The sequence below is a fragment of the Xiphophorus couchianus genome, chromosome 3 (assembly GCF_001444195.1).
Source record: "Xiphophorus couchianus chromosome 3, X_couchianus-1.0, whole genome shotgun sequence".
NCBI lineage: Eukaryota > Metazoa > Chordata > Actinopteri > Cyprinodontiformes > Poeciliidae > Xiphophorus > Xiphophorus couchianus.
In genome coordinates, this window is record NC_040230.1 from 12,199,256 (window position 1) to 12,216,211 (window position 16,956).

The 16,956-nt window shown below is 38.9% G+C and overlaps 1 protein-coding gene across 5 annotated transcripts in view; it reads right to left on the reverse strand.

The window, feature by feature from the left end:
• Positions 1-16,956, reverse strand: part of ddr1 (discoidin domain receptor tyrosine kinase 1) — an 85,414-nt gene that overhangs the window by 34,137 nt on the left and 34,321 nt on the right. For all 5 annotated transcript variants that reach the window (XM_028012921.1, XM_028012919.1, XM_028012917.1 and 2 more), the window contains exons 3-6: positions 15,153-15,255; positions 5,711-5,786; positions 1,820-1,972; positions 491-638 (exon numbers count right to left, since the gene is read on the reverse strand). In XM_028012921.1, coding sequence (XP_027868722.1) covers positions 491-638; positions 1,820-1,972; positions 5,711-5,786; positions 15,153-15,255 — 480 coding nt within the window. The remainder of the gene's footprint in view (positions 1-490; positions 639-1,819; positions 1,973-5,710; positions 5,787-15,152; positions 15,256-16,956) is intronic.

A 16,956-nucleotide genomic window follows, 5' to 3' on the forward strand; every position in this document is an offset into this window, starting at 1 on the left:
TGTGGAAATAAAGCCTGACATTCATTAGATTCTGCATAATCTGTGGCCTGAAGTTGAACCGAGTTGCTGCACCCCTGAGACCACAGAGGATCTTTTTTTTTTTAAAGCGACGCTCTCCCTGAAGGCACGGAGCAGAAACCGGGTCTCACTGACGACTGTGATTTACAGAGCGCCCCACTCTGTCTCTGGGAGGTGGATGGGGGCAGGAAAGGAGATGAACCAGTCATAAATACTCAGCGTTGTGCTTCACTAAAACCAACATCATTCATCAGGCTGTGGCTTCTTTTCTCTGGGCGAACCCCTTGGGGGCTGCACAAACACGTACTAGTAATCATTACCATCTGATATGAAATTAAATCTAAGAAGAAGGAAAACTCAGTCACCTTCAACATAATCAAACTTATCAAGATCGAGCCGGCATGCCTCAAATACGCACACCAGATGATAAGAAAAGCAAAGAGTTTGTGTGTTTCTGTCACCACATACTTACCATTCCACACACAACCGTAGAGCTCCACCCGAAGGCAAACACTCATCACTCGGTCGGCCAGGGGGTAAAACCGGACCATACGGGCAACAATTGGGGGTCCGAGGTCCTTCAGCACAATTTCATAGGTGTTCTCATTACCTGACACCACCTGGAGAGGGGAAAAGCACAAATACTCAATTACATGCTGCACCACCCTGTTGGTTCCTTCCTGTTTGATCCCGCCTGAAGGCTCAGATGTTTTTATTCTGGGCAGTTTCCAGTTCTATCGATTTAGAAAATGTCTGGATGAAATTAACTTTTCTTTTTAGTTTCCAAAAACATGAAAAATACAGATTTTAGAGAGAGTCGACATTTGACACAATATAAACGTTTTTTAACTGGATGGATGGATGGATGGATGAAAAGAATGACAGTGATGATGGATGGATGGGTGGATGAATGGATTGATTGGATGGACAGATGGATACAAATGCATGATGGATGGGGACAAACTGAGCGATGGGTGGATGGATGGATGGATGGATGGATGGATGGATGGATAAAAGGTAGATGGATGAACTGATGAATGGATGAAAGGACAGAGACTAATGGATGCAAAGACAGATAAATGGAGACAACTTGTGGGATGGGAAGATAGATGGATAGAAAAAAACAAAGGACGGATGAAAAGATAGATGGATAAAGTAATGGATAGATGAAAGGATGGACAGACTGATGGATGGATGGGGCAAATCAAGGGATGGGTTGATGGATAGAAAAAGACCAGATGAATGAAAAGACAGACAGAGTGATGGACGGACGTCATTGAATCAATCTATTTTTGCTCCACAATCAGAAACTGCCAGGACCAGCTGCCTGGAGACACTTGGACATGTTGTCCCAGTCAGACAAATATAACTTCATGAACATGTCTGGAAATGCTGAGGACCTTCTGACCACTAAGATTGACTTGATATCAGACGACAACTGAAAGTGGAGAACAAAGTGAGTGACTCCTCGTCTAGACGGTGCTTAATGTGGGTCTGAATTCCCAGAAACCCAGAGCAGGGCTTATCGACAAGGAAAACACTTAACGTGTGCCGAATGCTAAAAGTTAGGATTTCTTTGCACTTATCTTCACAACAACAATCAATGTTTAGCTATAAATAAAACAGTCAGGTAAAGAGCATTAATATTCAACAGCCTGAAGACACGGATCAATTTCTCTTCCATAGTTTAGCTCACCCTCAGGCTCCTTTTGACATTTACTTTTTTGCACTTGTGTACAGAATTGTCCCAGTGTAATTAATGAAACGCTTCCCTTAGATGGATGAATTTCTGCTGACTGACCTCTTGTCCCCAGCGATCCTGCCAAGTGATCCATTTCTTTCCGTCTCTGGAGTAACGGAGCCGATAACTGCGGACAAACTCTTGGCCGTGACCATCAGCGTGCCGACCTTGGGTACCAACAAGAGCCACGAAGTGGAGTTTGTGAAGGTCGATCTGCAGGAAATACATCATTAACACAAGTGTCACAGAACAAGTCATCTATCAAAAAATTTGCAGTCTAAAATAAGTAATTTATTATTTATTTGTTTTCTTTCTTCTCCACCTGCTTCTTTTTAAAGGTGACCTATTATGTTTCCTTAAACAGGTTAGGATAAATCCAAATAAGCTGATGCTGACCATGCCTCTCAAATCAATGTTTACACTCACATGAAAATGGCTGCCAACTGGACAATTATTCAACCATACACTTTAGAAAAGCAGAACCACAACTAACCGGAATGCAGCAAGTGAATGGTAAGTCAACAACAATTCACTTGTATTTTCCAGCAGCAATTGTACAGCAATAAAAGCAGCTGCCCAAACGTGCTGGAGCTCCGCTTGAGTTGCTAGGTTGGTTGCTATGTGAGGGGTTGGGCTTGCAACAGGTTGCTAGGTAACAGACTGGGCTTTGAAAAGGTTGCTAGGTGAGGGGCAGGGCCTCCTGATTTGTGACTTTACATTTTGAAGGTTTTTGAAACAGCTCATTTGCCAGACACTTAAAACAATAACCTATTGCCAACAAACACCTGAGTGTTTTTTTTAAATGTGCTGAAGTAGTTGAGACCTAAATCAAAATACAAAAAGGTACAAAATGTGAGTTTTGCATAATACGTCCTCTTTGAAGTCACAGGTGAAATGGCATGCCTTGTTTTTCTGAAATGTAGAACCTTAAACCTGTCCAACTCTCCAAGTTTACAGATTTCTCTGACATCATAAAACAACTGTTTCCCATTTAAAAAGTAGATTGAGTTACAATGGATCAGCCAGAGGAATGCTCCCTCGGATTATGCTTTCAAACTACAAGTATGGAAGGACTCTGGCTAAGCCGCTTTTTCTGGTGAAAAACATGTACAGTGCCTTTTAAAAGTATCATATTTATTAATATTGGAGCAATAAAGCTCAATTTTTAAGGGACTTTATGTGACATACCAACACAAAGTGGTGCATAATTGTGAAGTGAAAGAAAAATAGTATTTCAAATCTTTCAAAAATAAACTTGCAGTCACAAGGTTGTGGTATTTTTTGGTATTGTTTATTCTGAAACTAACGTTTTCTCCCTTTCTTGTTTGTAGCTCAAGCTCAGTCAGGCTGGTACATCCATTCAAACACATGGATATGCTTTGCTCTAAACTGGTACAGCACACTTTAATACACCAACATCTTCACTAACTTGGTACGCTTGAAATAAGTCAAAACTAACTTACAAGTTACTTTCAGACAAGAAATCAGAGGTGGTTTTAAGTCAGGGCTGTCCAAAGTCAGTCCTCGAGGGCCGGCATCCTGCATGTTTTAGTTCTCTCCCTGGTAATACTAACAACCTTTTCAGCATGTCGATGTTCTTCTAAGGCCTCTAACGAGCCATCATTGGATCCAGGTGCGTTAAACCAGGGAGAGAACTAAAACACGCAGGACGCCGGACCTCGAGGACTGACTTTGGACACAAGTCAATAATTTCTTAATATTGATGAAAAAGTATTTAAAAGAGCGCAGTGGTCCGTCTTTTGACCCTTTGCATGTGACGTCACGCTCTCTAGAACTCCGCCCACACCGCCATGACGGACCAATGCGCTCTTTTAAAGCTAGTGTAAAAGCAGACATCTGTAGAATAATATAGTGTCTATTTAGATGATTTCGCATTAAAATGGACACAGGATGCTGCGCAGTCGGCTGAGCAAACAGAGAAGGATGCAAACCAAAGATGTGGTTTTATTTTATAACTTTTAATGAGGGAAGATATGAATAAACTGATAAAAACAACTTTGGAAAACAATTTCAGTTGCTCTATTAGGGTATCACGTCCGACGTCCATCATGGCGTCTGATTAAGTGGCGTAATTACAAACGGTCAATAATTAAAATAATCTGCCAGTGGAAAAAAAATGTCCTGTTTACCTAATCTGCTTTAAACATCCCTGCTGCTTGTTTGCTAATACTCTCTAGAAAATGTGCATCTTTTTCCTTTCACATCAAGTTGTGAATTACTTTAATTTTGATTTTAGCAACACTTCATTTTATAAGAATGAACAATGAGAAATACAGAGTATGGTAGAATATAAAAAATTTAACCTGAAATGCATGTTTCATCCTCTGCAGTCTTCTTCTATCAACAGGGTGACCATTTAACCAAATATATCCAAACAATCAATTAAAGCTAAATTATCCCTTCTGCTCATCTAATCTAACACCAACTCACAGTGATTGCTAAGGGAGCACAAAACAATTAGTTAACAATATTACTTGGATTAAGTTGTAGTTTGTTTACCTTGTAGCTACATTGGCCACTGGGGATTTGTAAAGCAGAACCAGCAAAATGTATAAAACACATGGTGGTTTTCCACCCACTACAACAAAAAAAAAACTTTCTGCAGCAATAGCTTCACTTCAGGGGTGAATTTTTAAAAACTTAAAGAGCAGGAAAATCAGCTCACAAAACACAGGTGAAGCCATTTATTTCCAATCCTAAAACACAGTGATGGATTGCCACACATTACTTGTTTAGTAATGAATAAATAAGATTTAACACTGTATTACAAATAAGAGAGCGACCATGGAAAAACATAATCAACATCTTGAAATGACTGGTGCAATCAAGCAGTACTGAACAAAATGAAGCAAGATGTTTGAAAATGTAGTCAGGAAATTGTATAAAACTCTTTAAAAGCAATCAGCTGTTCATTTAGGCAGCAACAATATTTGGAGAACACAGACAGAGATTGTTGTTTATAGTTTGTAATGCTCATTATATACTGCACTAATCACTAAGATGCTGAATGTCAACTCAGCTTTAAAAATAGCAACTGCTATTATGGCAACTACTCTCTTGCACACAGTGTGACGTCACTTCTGCTTCTAATATAAATAATGATGGTTTATGGCAGGAAAAGCTGATTGAAAATATTTGTGATACATCTAACTATAGTTCTTAAATAAAATGTTTAATTGGCTAACATCAAAGCTAAAAAATATCTGAGCTATGAATCTTTATTTCATAACTACACAAAAAAATGAAAGGAGAAACATATTCAAATTAATTTTATGTAAAAACAGAAAAGCAAAAATTGTTCCTTCTGCTAAAATAATCTAACATATCGCTAATGAATGTTAATATTACACTGTAAGATTTATTCAATGTCATTTTAACTTTGAGAATGGAGGAAAAAAGTTTGACTAAACATCTGTTGGATTTGGTGAGTGTTTGTGTACCGCACATGCTAGCACACATTTTGCAATTTCCTCCTTTAAACGATGAAACAAGTAGGAATATATCACATTTGATTTCCGCTTTACATCTTTTTTTTTTTCCTTAAGAGAAATTACAAATAACTGAAAATGTCTTTAAAAAATGAGTTTTTATTTTTGTGAGTTGACTTTAACTCAAAGTCAAGAATGCAGCAAGGGGTTTCTGGATGGTAAGTCAACAAAACATCCAACAGTAAAACCAGCTGACCAAACATAACGGAGCTCTGCTTGGGTTGCTAGGTGACGGGCTGGGCTTGGCTGGGGTTGCTAGGTAACGGCACAGGGTCAGTTGATTTTGACTCAGGCAGGTTTTCGAAATGACTACTGTTCCAAAAAGCATGAACTTATTGCCAAAAAACAGCTGGGTGGTTTTTGTAAGTGCTTGAATCCCTTTGAATAATTGTTATTCTTCCCACAGATAAGCAAGGAACACTGAATAAACAGAGAAACTGACCTGAAGGTACTCTGACTCATTGGGGAAGACTGGTGCTGCCGGACACCACGCTCCATCCCCTTCTCCAGTGCTCAGCCTGAAAAACAGAAGATCGATTATTTTTTAAGTAAAAAATAAAACTCACTTTCAAGGCTGGTCCATCAAATTGAAACAAACAAAAAAAGAGGCAAACATACGAGTCCCTCCACTAAATCTAAAACTTCAGCGTTGGCAACCTGGAGAGGATTCAGCACAACCTTACATACATAATAATGGCAATCAAAGATTCACAAAGTTGCAGCAGTGAATCTGACCAAGAAATACCCAGCAAGAAAGAGACTTGCACACTGACGAAAAGCACAGACAGCATCCAGCTCACGAAGAGGGGGGAATAACACGGAAGGACTAAAACCTCCTTCTGACAAGATCTGGTGCTCACTGTCAGGACTGGATCTTTGCTGAGAGCTTTTATCGTGACCACACACATGCATCAAACATTTCCTCCCAGTGCGAACCCTCCCTCAATCCACCCGGAGGAGAGGAGCTTTTACCAGCACCACTTATTGGCCACGAGGAAACCACAGCCTTGGCCGTGAATCTGCGAGGTTGGACCGGCCTTTTGGAACAAACTTCCAGGCCACAACCACGCTCTGACCGCTTCTGGGGCCTCTCTGAAAACAAAAGCTGACCACTAAAACAAATCACAAGATCAACTCGGTTAAACTGACGGTGACGTTGGGATTTAAAATTCAACCCTTTCCCCCCGTCTGCCCGTGGGTGAGCTCATACAGCTGGGAGCCGCAGGATTAAATCAACACATTAGCGGTCCACCCAGAGTCCTGTGACTGAGGAGGAAGGAGAAATGCAGCCAGGGTCAGTTTTGACCTGAATGCACCAGCCTGCTCTGTTTAGTTAAATATCTTCTGAAAATGCAAAATTCTCCAATTTTCTTCACTCCATCGTATCCAATATGCTATATAATTTTTCAGGGGAAGAGAAATATCGTCCATTAAACCTTGAAAGCCGATTCATCCCCAGTTTATAGCGCAGCACTGCAGCTATGCACCTTTCACTCATTTTCTGTTTTACTTTATGTTCGCAGCTCGGCCTGTTTTCCCTCTCAGGGTGTCCCTAATGTGCCTTAAAAACAGCTTGAGCTAACAATCACTTCCACATGGTTAGACACCGGGCCAACAGACCCAACCGGCCCGAACACATGATCCTGCAAAAAGCTCCAACACGTGGCTGTAGCGTGTTACGGGTTTAACTGGGCTCTCGCGGATCTGAGCAGACGAGGTGGTAATACAATTAGCAAATGGGTTTCATGAAGGCACACACAATTATCTCCTGCCGAAATTTAATAGACTTCAGAAACATTAGTTTTTTTCTTTAGTGTGGTGCCAGCGGACTGAAAATAAGCTCTGCAGACAAACACATTAGTCTAAAGAAGGGCTTGATTTACATTTTGAGCAGGTTAGGAGCAAACAGCTACAGCCGATGCATAATTATGAGATGAATTGTATTAATCATAAAACTGTTTAACAACGACTACAATCGGTCAGCCTGTGAACATCAAAGCTGAATGTTTAACTAGAGTACAAGCATCAAAGGTAAAAACTGTCCCTAATTATTTTGTTTTCCTACAAAAAATGTGAGTTGTATTTCAATATACATGTAGATCATATTTTAATAAACACTGTTCTGTGAAAAAAAGTGGTAAAAAAAATTTGCACCTTGCAAAACCTTTTCACAGCACAACTCCAAATTTCCCTGTTTTACTGAGATTATATATATAAATTGTACACAAAGTAAATGACTGAAGAGGAATGGAAATGATGCACAGGTTGTTAAATATTTAAGAATTAAACAATTGTTATGCATTTGTATTCAACGCCTTAAGCCACCACTGGGGATATGCATCTTGCAGCTTTGCTGACTGAATTTTATAACCATTCTTTTTTTCAAAAGAGCTCAAATTCAGTCAGATATCTTTGTATTACTGGAAGTAGAACATTTATCCCAGTCTGATGTTTTTTTGCAGCTTCTTGCAGGTTTTCTTCCATCTTTGATTTAAATTTGACTCCATCCATCCTCCCATGGACACAGCATGATGCTAGATGTTCGCTTTAGCCTTGAGGATCAACTAATCTGGATTTATACTAAAAGATGATGCCAAGATATGCAACTGCACGTATGCAGAAAATGGTTTCTGATTGATAAGTTGACAAAAAAACACTTGTCTTGTCCAGCAGCCATTGTACAGCACATACAGCATTAAAACTAGTGGACCAAACGTTCTGGAGCTCAACTTGGGTTGCTAGATAACGGGTCTGGATTTGACTGGGGTTGCTAGGTAACGGTACAGTGTCCATCGAACGTGACTAAACAATCTGGAGGTTGTTGAAAGGGCAAATTTTTCATACACTAAAAAAGATGATCTTACTTCCAGAAAATTGCTGGATGTTTTTTATGCACTTGGACTGCTTTTAGAAGCAGTTGAGTCTTAAATTGAAGTACAAAAACCTGCATAATGTGAATTTTGCATAATAGCTGCCCTTTAAAAAACGTTTTCACAGAGTTTTATCAGTCTGCCTCCCCGTTAACCTTTCTCTTTAAGAGGCCAACAAGTTCTCAGCAGGATGTCAGTCAGGTGAGGAGTTTTCTCAGGTCATTTGTCGGCCATCTTTCAGGCCTCAGTTAGCAGAGCATGTGATGGAGTGTGGGTCCATGTGATGCAGCAGTGACCCACATAAAGCATGAGACCTCAACACACACTAGAAACCTCCGCCTGCTAAAACTGTCTGAGAAATCACTTCCACACAGCAGAGTGTGGAAGTGATTTTCTTATTCACTCTGAAAAGCTCCAACTGGCTCGTCCTCAATGGTAGCAGCCGTGTCGGTACTCCACCATCCTGCCAACGCTCACCGCCGCCTTATGCTGGTCATCAACACTGGCTCATCCATCGCCTGCAAAGACTCATTTTATCTTCCTGGGAAAGCTGGCAAAAACAATTTCGTCAACCTCAAAATGGGCTTCATCGCTCCTCCACCTTGAGCTTTGTGCTACGTCATCTGACTGCTTCATTCTGGCAACTTTATTGCAGTAACTCAATCCAAATAGCAACGTTATTGTGGGAGTTGGTGAATTTTTAAGAGCCTCAATCACTCTTTATTACTTTCTTAACTTCCAATTATGTGTTTTTGCTAACTCTAGTTTGTGATTATGGCACTGAGAATGAGCGACTCCAGGCCCAGCACAAAACCCAGGTCCATCAAGTCAAAGGCGATGGGAAAGGTTTCAGCAGTGGGGCCAAAATCCCCAAATTGAATCAATTTAAGGGCCAAAATTAGCTTTTTAATTTTAATTTCTCTAATTAGAAATGCATAAATAGTGTTACTTTGAATTCTTACCTGCAAAAAAATAATTTAATCAACCAATACTTTAAAGAAACAAACATTTGCCCTAATATTTATGGTTATTTAACTTTTTGGGCCAATTACTTTTTATTTTGCAGGTCTATAAATAGCTTTAGTTAATTTCTGGCAACAAAAATGAGAATTTTCTTTTAAATCGTCTGCTCTTTAGCCAAGTATAATGGATGGGTGTGCCCAAGTGTGTTTTGGGGTAAAAAGTCACTGGATATTTGCAGCATGACTTTCTATTTATATATATTTAAAAAAAGGAAAATAAAAGAAAATCCTTTGTGTGGCATGTAATATTTTCTGCTTAAGACGATATCAACCCAATGACAAAGTGTCCATCTGAATTGGCTCCATATGTCAGACGACCAAATATTTACCATTTTTGAACCACACAAAGTTATTACAAAGGCCAGAAATGGCCCCCGGGCCACACTTTGGACACCCCCGGATTAGAGCGCTCCCCCCAAATTAGGAGTGAAACTTTCCCAAACACAGAAGCTTAAGCATCAGGAGATCTTCTGCACCAGATTGTGAAGGAAATGAACAGAGAAAAAAACGAAAAAAGACAGCCAAGGACCGAGGCGACGCTTCTGATTTTCTGTTTCATCTGATGACGATGTTCTCCTTTGGATGTTATGGCTGCTGGTGCCAGACAGGCTGGCGTGAGTATTTCAGAAACTGCTCATCTCTTTGATTATAGAGAATGTTTTAACGCAGAAAACGTGTCCACCAAGCGGCTGATGTCTTGTTAATGTCAGACTGGTTTGAAATGACAGGAAGGCAACAGTAGCTCAAACAACCATGTAGAGGCAGATGGTTTACAGCAGCAGACAATCACACCGGGAACCACTCCTGTCCGTTAAAAACACCAAAATGAGGCGACGATTCCCACAGGCTCCAGCATCATCCACTGCATCAACGGTTCAGGCTGGTGGTGGTAGAACGGAGTACAGCGTATTTTCTACTAAAGCTTTCGGCCTCTTAGTATGAACTAGGCCTGTTACAATAACACATTTTGCTCAGTGATAAATTGTCCCAGAAATTATTGTGATAAACGACATTAACATTTTGAGACCATTTTCATCCATTGGTAATGGAATGGCATGATAATGCAAGTTAAGACTAATGGACTTCAAAAATACCTTATTGAGCCAAAAGGGAAATTAAATCATATTAATTCAAATTCTTCAGAGTTTTTGTAGATAGTGACAGGAAAGATTTCTTGTAGCAGTCTGTATTACAGCTAATTTGAAGGAGCTTCTGACTGAAGACACTTTCCCTTATAAAGTGTCTTCAATCACCCATGAAGCGAGACAAAACACGACAACCAACAGCAATAAAGAAAGAAAGAAAGTAAAGAAACAAACAAAACCATAAATAAAATGGGTTATGAATTTTGTGACCAAAATTACCCTTTGAAAAATATTAAACCAAAATAAAAATGATCATAATCATTTTAATTTATTATACTATTAGTTGATAAGTTATTTGCTTATTGCAACTGGCTTTCTACCAACAGAGAGTAATTTTAAAACACTGCAATCGTCTCCATCCATTCATGACAACAGTGCCTCCATCTTCCCATCTCCGCTTCCAGCAGGACATCGAGCCATGAAACAAAACTCAAATAATCTAAAGCTGCGTTCTTCAACTTTAGATTTTCTTTTTAAAAAAGGGCCTTGAAATCTACATTCACATAGCAGGTGTTGATTTTTTTATTTTTTCCTGGTTGTTCATGCCACTAATTAAACTAGATTGCAGTGAGACGTCTGTGTGAATAGAAGAAGAAGAATGCTAACATTGCACAGCAGTGTAATGTTTGCGCAGGTCATAATGGACGGAGCTGCTTATGGATCAATTCTGAAGCTTAGGGCTCTGTTTAGACAAAGTCTGGTGGGACAGTGATGGGATTCAGTGACAGAGACTTTGTTTATAATTACGTAATTATAATTTTCAGTCATTGTTTATGTCCTGATTTACAGCGTCTGGCTTTTTCTGGTGCAGAGTTAAGATGCATGTCTCACATCAATGACTTAAGTCATTTGAAAACAATCAGACACATTTAGTACCACAAATGGAAGCGGCACAGATCTGATTTAATTGAGGGTGAAAAGGTCAGAATTGGGCCGTTCCGACTGCAGTGAAAAAGTCAGATAGAGGTTATATTTGAGCAAAAAATGTTCATTTGGGTCGAATTTTCCTGCTGTGTGAACGTAGCTCCATAGATCTGCATTGGGATGTGGGCAAACGGGAGATTCACATCATGGAGTCGACAAATCAGCAACATCTTTCTGGAGACTTTATGAACTGTTGATATCATTATGAATCAAAATCTAAGAGGAGTTTTTCAGACATCTTCTTCAATCAAAACTCCATAAAGGAGGTCAAACCTGGAACCAGCAAGTTGTACTTCATAGTATATTTAGATAGATAAGATAGATAGACAAATCTTTATTGTCATTGTCACAAGAACAACGAAATTTAAAAAGTGCCATGTTTGCAGAAACATAAAATCATAAAAGAGACCAACACCTGCAAACATGTACATGGTTTTTAAGTCACTTCCTGGACGTGTATTTACTTCTAATTTGGTATGAACCAACTAAAAATGACCTTTTTTCATTTTGTTAGCTTAAATCGTTTGTTATTCAAGCTCTTATGAAACTGGTCCGTGCCACTGAAGACCCATAATGACTGCTGCAGTTCTCATCACTCATCTTTCCAGCTGCTGCATCTGATGGAAAGCTAAAAGTTGCATCATCACAGTAAAACTGTCACAAGAAATCCTTTATTCAAGGTGGTGCAGACATTTTCAAGATGGATTGGGGCTTCAGAAAATCTTGGGATTACAGTGTTTTATAGATGAATAAATTTGTGTCTCTATGCATCAATGTTTGGGGGAATTTGTCCATTTTATGCATGTATATGAATGGGTGCATAAATACATTCAAGTTTTCTGTAAATTTACCTGAAAAATGTATCTAATCTGGAAAATGACGACACTTTAAACCTTTATCATATATTGTTATCTGATCATCTATTCACCGAAACGTGCTACAACCTCAAATTGTGGCATTGTTCTAATTAAATTTTAGCTTGCAGAGGTATAATTAAACTTTCTATCATTTTTAAGTTTTACTTTTTGAACTGATCCAACTTAAATAGAGATTTGAAGCTCAGCCTAATAAGCAGGTGTTCACCTCTTCAGGCATCAACCCTCTGATTACAGAGCTGCACTAAAAACACCCGATTACAAACATGCCTTCAATTTAATATAATTCTAAACCAAAACATGCGACTGCACTTTGAGCATCATAACAACATCACTCCAGCTTTTCCAGGAATTATGCATGCAGCATATTGTAGGGACAGAAGGTTAAAGGCAGTGTTTGTTGTGTTGCGAAGCATGTGTGCAGAGGTTAATGTTTAATGATTGCTGTTGTGCTTTTTAATGAAGTCTCTTAATTCAAAAACAATTTTACTCTCACCTGAATGTGATTTCCAGCATATATCGGATGTGGGCAGCAGCCCAGAATCAGAGAACTGGTAGCAAAGCATTTAATCCACCCTATCAAGTCTCAGCCAGAGCAGCTATTCAAAGTGGTGATTATCAGTTCTTTATAAAGAGCTCTTTCAAAGGCAGGCTTTTAAAAGTGGGAAAGTAGACCAAGTGAAAAGAACCTGTGGTTTTGGAGACCAGAACAATAGATTCATTGAGTCTACTCTAATTATTTTCACCCCAAGTCACAAATTTGAGAACATCTTCTAACCCCGAAGTTCATCTCTGGAAAAAATTCCAGAGCTCCACTACACTGAAGCCCATTGAAAACCTCCAGGTTTTTCCACCAAGTATGGATTTCTGAACTCTTCCTGAGTTAAAACATTAGTATTCTTCTTTCTAAATTAATATGAACTTGGTTTTTTTGCTTTATTTGAGGTCTGAAAGCACTACATCTTTTTTGTTATTTTGACCATTTCTCATTTTCTGCAAATAAATACTAAATTTTTGCTGGGAATTTCGGAGACATGTTGTCAGTAGTTCATAGAATAATGTTCATTTTACTCAAACATATCCCTATAAAAAGTAAAATCAGAGAAACCGATCATTTTAAGTTGCCTCTTAATTTTTCCAGAGTTGTACATGTCAGAACTTTGATGTCATCTACTATATTTTACCACATCAACTTCAGCTCAGTATCGATTTCAGTTGTGTTGCACAGAAATCCCATTGCTATTCCTGCTGCATGAAAAGGAAATTTCTTCAAAAATGTTGTTTATACTGCAAAAAAAAAAAACTACTTAAATGAAGGACAAGCCTTGCCTTAAATTTTACACACCGTTAGTTCTGCTCAGCAGACATAAAATCAATCAACAGAAATGTATTCATCTAAATTCGAGCAGATTGAAAAGACGTGCCAATCTGAAGTGGAAGAAAAAGGATACCTGCTTTTCATTTTTACTTTTAACAAATACAAATCTCAAAAGTGTGGCATGCATTTGTACTTGGTTCCGCTGAGGCAATACTTTCTAAAGACACAGCCACAAGTCTGGACTGTGAGCCTCGGCTTTGCTCTCAGGTCGTTGTTTCTTAGGCTGCATTCACACAGCATGTCTTCATACTAGTTAAATGCAACTGCAAACAGACTTCTGCGTGAAATGTTTACGACCCCAGAAGAAGAACGAAGTAACAATGGATGGAGCCGTTTATGGATCGATTTTAAATTTGTTGAGCAATGGGAGCCGGCTGTCACAAGATCATAACTAGCCGTTGTTTATGTCTGGATTTACCGTCTCTGTCTTCTTCTGGTGCAGAATTATGATGCATGTCATTGATGACGAATCTCCATCTGCCTGGCCAAGCAGATGGTGAATGTAACATGACCGCTGTGACAGCAGACGGTTTGGAAACTATCGAAGAAACATTTGAAATCTGATTTATTTGTGGGGTGAAAAGATCGGAACTGGGCCATTCAGATTGATGTAAAAAAGTTCGATATCTGAGCAAAAAAATCTGATTTGGGTTGAATTTGTTGCTGTGTGAAAGTGAAACCGTGTGATGCTGCAACCACCATATTTCCATCATACATGGCGTTTTGTGTGCAAGTCAGATTGTAGGACTTTGGTGTCATCTGACCAGAAAACTCCCACCTGAGCTGTGGATCTCTGTTGCTCCTCCAGAGTTACTAACTGTTAACCAATTAAAAGCTTACTTTGTGTTATTAGAAAAAAGGGGACTGAATAAAATTACATGCTACATTTTTCAAATTTCTACATGTAAAAATGTTTAGAAAACCTTCATAATTTTTCTTCCACTTCACACTGAAGACACATGAAAAAGCTTAAAGTTGAAAGAAATGTGAAATAACTTGTGCACCTTTTATCCAACGAATCAAAAAAGGCAAATTTGAATGATTTCTGTAACTATTTCAGTAAATTACAGTAAAAAGACAGAAAAAGGTCATATGAAAAAGCTCTACTGAACATTGAGCTGAAAGCACAACCACAGCTCCCAATTCAATGCTCATCTTTAAACTTTGCCCTGTAGATTAATAATAACAAGGACTTTAACCTGTGTGTCATTATTACCAGTCAGTTGTGCATTTGTTTGGTGTTCTTCAGATAGTCGTTTAACTTTCTCTAGCAGCAGAAAATGTGTGCTCTGTAGTCTGAATAAGAGTAGTGATCTCCTGTGACTAACAAATTCCTCGTTTGACTGCTTGCACGCGCTGTCTGCACTGTGATGGTTCAGGAAAACTACATGTACCATTACAGCCCCAGTGTTTAATCACTGTGTGCAGTCTGGGTGGTCCCATAATTCACCACAGCAGGCATCCTGCAACCTGGCCTGTACCCTCATGAGCTGATCCTAACGGCAAAACTTGTGTTGCACAGCCAAGCAGATGGTGTGTCTTCGCAGCTTGCTAAGGCCATTGATGCTTCATTTTTGTGTTAAATGCAGAAAATTACCTCTCCAACAACAGTAATTTTATCTTCAATGTTCACCCGCCACCCTCACGTACAAACCAAAACATTTTCCCACCTTCCATGTTTGGCCTCTGTGGAGTCGGACCAGGCGCTGGAGGCGGTGATGTCAGAGTCTGGGATGGTGCCATCCTCCATCCCCATGGCGTAGCGACACTGAGCTGGAAGGGGAAGGATCGAGGGAAGCAGAGAAGACAGACACGGGATAAAGATATGAGCAAAACTCTCATCTGTCCAGAAGAAACATAATATTTTCTCTGGAGTTGTCAGGGGCCATAATTCGTCACGGAGCGTAACATTGTTATGTCATCTCTGGGAAAACATCCGGGCTTGATGCGTCGTAGCCAAAACAGACAGCGAGTGCAGGGAGAGTTGTAGGAGACAGCTCCTTTAGCTGTCGTTTGCTGCACAAATCACAAAGTCACATTTTCCAGAGATATTACGAATCGGTTGACATTTAATTCCCATATCTGCTGCAGTGTTGAGGGATTTCAAGATTAAATTAAGCCACAACTCATACAAATCTTTTTTTTTCCTTCACAAAATTCAGCAACAAAACTCAGATTGTAGCTTCAATTGTGACAAGAGCTGGGATTAGTTTCAATATTTCCATCTCTGCAAAGGTTTTTCTCCAGACACACCAACATCTAGTCCCAGTTTCTGAACATTTTTGGGTCAAATATTCATAAATATAACAGCAGCAAGTTCCCTGTAGTTTGTGTAGATGGACTTTGTACCTCAGAGTTAGTTTAAAAATTAGCTCTAATGAATGAACAAAAGTCACAAATGTTCTTTAAGTCAGATTTGTTTTAACTGGACGTCAAATAAAAACAGCAACGGTATCTTTTTATTTTTTTTTTAGAAATCTTAGAAATCTTTTTTCTCTTTTAGATGCTTTGTGAAAAACTACAAAGCATGGAAATCATCTTGTGATGAGAATAAGTCTGGGTTTTGATTGGACCAGCTATTCAGAAACCTGATCAAAAATCTGATCAGAAAACACACCATACTACTGTATATGCTCTTCTGAGTTGAATTAACACTCTTCAGTGTGGATGCTGTTATCGAGAGAAGATTATTTGATATTTGCTGCATTCATTGTCAGTGAGTGGTTTAAAAAAAAACTTTTTATTTTTCTGTGCTTCATTTTAAAGAACAATAAGTTGAGACATTTGCAGGTCATTCAGGTTGTGAGAGAACAAGAATTTAAACGGATAATAAGAAGGTTAAATGGAGAACTATCTCCGTTTTCTGTTTTAGCGTTTCCAGCTTTTGCATTTGAAAATGTGGCAACCCTCTGCAAGACAACAAAGGGAAGGATTTATATTCTTTAGGAAAACTGTTAAAAATAAGACGCTGAAAATGGTTTAAAATGTGAAATAATTTTATCTTTGTTTTAAAATAATAGTAAATCCCTTTAAAAAAAACAGACCTGGCAACTATCACACAGCTGAAAGACATCATCTCTGCTGTGAGTGTAAATCATTTCCGAGTTGTACGTAAGAAAAGCTTATTGATAAAACACTTTGCAAAGACACAAAGCACTGCACACATATAAATCACATTTTAGTTATGCATAGCATAAAAACAATAAAAAGCCTGGAAGAACAAAATGTTTTTCAGCTGTTTTTCAAACATTTAGTCAGCAAAATGAAAAAATGTTCCACAGGTTAGGAGCCACAGACCCCGTCACCCTGAATCTACGTTCACACAGCAGGTCTAGATCCTGTATTCTCATTTTTTGCTGAAAATATGTTTGTTTTTTTCCCCCAAAAAACCAAAATTAGTTTGATTAAACCCCAATCAGACTTATGTATGAACATTTTACGTCCCCGATGAACGTTAACGTCTCAGAGCAGCAA